The sequence below is a fragment of the Lucilia cuprina genome, chromosome 3 (assembly GCF_022045245.1).
Source record: "Lucilia cuprina isolate Lc7/37 chromosome 3, ASM2204524v1, whole genome shotgun sequence".
NCBI classification, from domain to species: Eukaryota; Metazoa; Arthropoda; class Insecta; order Diptera; family Calliphoridae; genus Lucilia; species Lucilia cuprina.
In genome coordinates this window covers 57,510,122-57,514,642 of record NC_060951.1, presented here as the reverse complement: position 1 = coordinate 57,514,642, position 4,521 = coordinate 57,510,122, and the positions used below count along the sequence as shown (strand labels likewise).

The 4,521-nt window shown below is 26.7% G+C and overlaps 1 protein-coding gene across 1 annotated transcript in view; it reads right to left on the bottom strand.

The window, feature by feature from the left end:
• Positions 1 to 291: 291 nt before the first annotated feature.
• LOC111678723 (programmed cell death protein 4) overlaps positions 292 to 4,521 on the bottom strand; it is a 29,702-nt gene continuing 25,472 nt past the window's right edge. Inside the window, exon 5 of the mRNA XM_023440140.2 lies at positions 292 to 986. Within this exon, the coding sequence (XP_023295908.2) occupies positions 914 to 986 (73 nt within the window). The 3' untranslated portion in view covers positions 292 to 913. The remainder of the gene's footprint in view (positions 987 to 4,521) is intronic.

Genomic DNA, 4,521 nt, shown 5'->3' with positions numbered 1-4,521 from the left:
TTTAAAATTTATTTACCATGATGCTTATTTATTTATTAGAAATGAATGAATTTTTATTTATGAAATATTAGTACAATTATTTTTTTTTTGTTGTTTTTCTTTTTTCTTTAACTTTTTGTTGCAGCAAAGTAAGTAATACATTTATAGATAAAATGAATTTTAATTAAAATAGAAAAAGTTTTTTTTTATAAAATAGTTTAAAATATTTAAACCATTTTTATTAAATTGTGTTTTTTTTTTTTAAGAAAAACGTTTAAATTATAGTTTTTTAACGTTTTTTTCTCTTTCCTCTTTTTTTCATAATTTATTTTTTTTAATAGGAGTTTGTTGTTATTTTTGTTGCTTGGTAGGAATTGTGTTGCTTGTTGTTGTTTTTAATTATTGTTAAAAGTTGCTGGATTCTATTGTTGCATACAAAAAGCAAAAAAAAAAAATTTAAACAAAACATTTAAATAGAGATCAATTTTTTTTAAATATGGTTTTATAAATTTTTAAGAAATATTACAATATTTTTAATTTATTTTCTAATGATTTTTGTTGTTGTTGACTTCCAATTTGGCCTTTTTCTATTAGGGGCTTAAAAAAGTCTATGGTTTATAAAATTTCCAATTTTCTTCTTTTTTTTTTGCTTTTAAAATAGTTGTTTTTGTGTTATAAGTTGAATCCATTATTTAAAGTTGTTGATGTTTTTCTTGTTGTATTATTAAATAAAATGTTGTTTTTTTTCCAAGTGGTCAATAAAAAATGTAGATGATGTTGGTTGATTGATTTGTATTTGTTTGTTTTTTCTTTTTGTTATAGTTGTTGTGTATTTTTATTTTAAAAAAAATGCTTCTTTTATTAAATTGTATTTGTTGCTGTTGTTATTTTATCTATATTAACAACAGCTTATGCAAAAAAAGTAATAATGAATTTAGTCACGAATTGGAATAGTTGGTGGTTTAATATGGCCACCGTCTCCTTCGGAGACAAAACGTTTACGTCCTCTGCAAAGAAATTAAAAGAAAAAATGAAATTAATAATATTTCAACAATAAAAGAAATAAAAATTGGCAAATTTGTATATAAAAATAAAAAAATTGCTTAAATTTCAAAAAATTTATAAATTTTTATCGTTTTTCATACATTTTTCTAAACTGCATTACCCAAACAACTGCATTATCACTAACAAGCAAGTAAATAACAGCTAAAAGCTTTCAAATTTCAAAAAAGTTAAAAACATGAGGAATCTATAACATCGGCTCCTGTCTGTCTTAAACCTATTTGGCTCAGAAAATTACGATTACTATACGATATTATTTATGTGCATTTTCTTAAGCAGATGTAAATTTCTAAAAAAATAAACCTTAAAAGCTTTCTAATAACCTTTTAAGCTTTTACTCCATTTTCTCTTTCATTTTTCTTTGCAATCAATAATCCTGTTATAGCTAAAAATTTCACTTTCTTTTCGCGCCAGAAAGTGAAAGTTTTTACATTTTTTTGGGGTGGGCAGACAGGCGCCTGCATTTTAAATGCATTTTCAGCAACAAAAGTTTTTTCAATAAAATCAACTGCAACAACAACTAGAAAAAAAACTAGGTTATAATAATTTTTTTCTTGTTCAACAATTTTATGTTCATTATACAAAAGAAATGAATGACATAAGTTTTTTTTCTATTTTTTAACAACTACCACCATCAAGACACCAACCACTCCACCACACTCACACACACACACTAACACACTTAAAATGCAGCAAAATTTGCAGCTTAAATTCGACCGGTTTCTGGTGCAGCAGCTTTTTTAAGTTTCTTGTTTTGGTGGGTACACTTTGGGCCGTATGCAAAAAAAAAGCTTTTTTTCGTCTTTCTTTCCTAAACTAGAGTTCAATGCGTATTATTTTCTCGTTGTTGTAGCAGTGGTTTATGGCAAAAAAGCTTTTTTTTAGCTTCTTTAGGTCATTGCAGTTTAATGAACTCAAGATGGTATTTTAAAATGAAAACTATAGAGAAGAAAACAAACAATATTGTAAGAAAATGGCGGTTGGTCATTTAAGGAGAAAGGAGAGCTTGTTGTTATCGATGCAAAGATTATGGTTTTCTTGGACTTTGATGTTTTTTTTTTTTTAGAAAAAAGAAAGCGAAAGGATATTTATACAATTTTCTTTTAATTTAAATAATAATTTAAGATAATAATAAGAACTTAAGACAAGTAAGGGAGATTTCCGAGTGGAGACCATTTGGGATTATAAACCGTTATATAGATCAGCATTATATAGATTTTATTAAACTTAACACTATAAACTAGAATATAGACTAAAGAAAATACTATAGACCAGACTTAAGTCTTTAAAATAATATAGACTATAAACTACACAATAGGCTAAACTATAGACTAGACTATAGAGCAGAATAAAGACCAGAATATAAAACAAAATATAGCATGGACTACAGACTAGACTACAGAATGGAATATAGGCTAGTCTTGACACTAGACTAGATTGTAATCAAGACTATAAACTACACTATAGACTATAGCCAAAATTATAAGGACTATACTATATATACCATACTACAGACATTACTATAGACCAGCCTAGAATTTGACTGTAGACTAGCCTTTATACTGATAGACTTTATACAAAAGACTAAACTATAGGTTAGACTATAGAATTGACTATAAAATAGACTACAGAATAGACTATAGACTAGAATAGACTACAGACTATACTATAGACTTGACTATAGACTAGACTATAGACTAGACTATAGACTTGACTATAGACTAGACTATAGACTAGACTATAGACTAGACTATAGGCTAGACGATAGACTAGACTAGACACTAGACTATAGACTCTACTATAGACTAGACTAGACTATAGACTAGACTAAAGACTAGACTATAGACTAGACTGTAGACTAGACTATAGACTAGACTATAGACTAGACTATAGACTAGACTATAGACTAGACTATAGACTAGACTATAGACTAGACTATAGACTAGACTATAGACTAGACTATAGACTAGACTATAGACTAGACTATTGACTAATCAGATACAAGTATTCAAATAATATATACTACAGTCTGTAGATTATTAAAAATTTTAAATCAAATAAAAAATAAATAAGAATATCTAATAATTAAAAATGCATTTAGGCATAAATAACAACAAACAAATTAGAGAAAAAGACCTAGAAAAACTGACACAAACAACCGATGTTGATCATCATCAAAATCTAAAACAAACAAAATCTCAAGACCGTTCTTTATCTGTCTATGCGTCGCATGCAAAATAATAAATTTTGTAAGAAAATTTCATTTTTTTTTGCTCTAAAATTTAAAAAAATAAAAGAATAAAGAAAAAACATCAGAAGCTAAAAAACTATATATAATTTTATTTAAAAAGTTTCTTTTGCTAATATTTATGCCAACAAATAAATGTGCAACGTGAAATTTTGCCGAGAGGTATGAGAGAGAGGTTTGTATTGGAGAAACTAAAGAATTTTAACGTGACGTTACGTTTTGATATGACAGCGACGAACGATAAAAGTTGCAATGTTTTTAGTTGATTCTCATTGTAAAGGTTCATTCACCCATTGACCTTTTTTTGCAGCAACAAAAGAAAATCAAATAAGACTGTTTAAATGCAAAGAACGTGCAGCCAGCCAAACCAGCAGGTTTTCTGTTTGTTTGTTTGTTTGTTTGTGTGAATGCAGTTTTGGAAACATGTTTTTTTTTGCTTTAATTTATTGCATTGTGCGTGGAAAGCTTTAGGTTTGGGTTTTTATTATTATTGATATTTTTTTTTTTTTTTTTGAAATAAAACAAGTTGTTAATTTTTTTTTATGATTTTTTTTGTTCAAGGTGGGATAATGGAAATTAAATTTTAATTGAAAATTTAAAAAAAAGTAATCCTCGTGATTTTGAGATTATTTTCAAAATTTTTAAAGAACATCTAGAGATTTTATTTTAAAGTTTAAACTTTTTTAACTTTAGAAGTTTTAAAAAATTTCAAAAATTTTTCCGTTTAACATTTTGATTTTCTATTAAACTTTTTTCTATTAAAAATTGCTTTAAAATTACGTTTTTATAAAATTTGTCCACAACAATGTTGCAACTTGTTTGTTAGTGTGAGTACAAATAAATTTTCGTTTGCCAATTTACAATAAAATTACGAAAAATAAAATAAAATTGCAATTTAGTTGACAGTTTTAAACGATGTATGACGGAAGGGTATTATGCAATTTTGAGTATTTAAAACAATCCAAAAAAAAACTAAAACAAGATTTCAATTATTAGTTTAGTTTGTATGCAATGGAATTGTATACCCTACAACATTTAAGAGGTAAGGCATTTGTAGTGGTATTTGTAATGACCAAAACTAGATTACTTGTATCTACATCTTTTGCCGTTGAATCTGTTCGCTTATGCAGATAACAATAGGTGAAGCCATGCAGACAGCGTTAATAGATCTACAAACCTTGGTTAATGGGAATGTTAGGTTGGGAGTAACTGTAAAACGGAGCTAGTTTGCT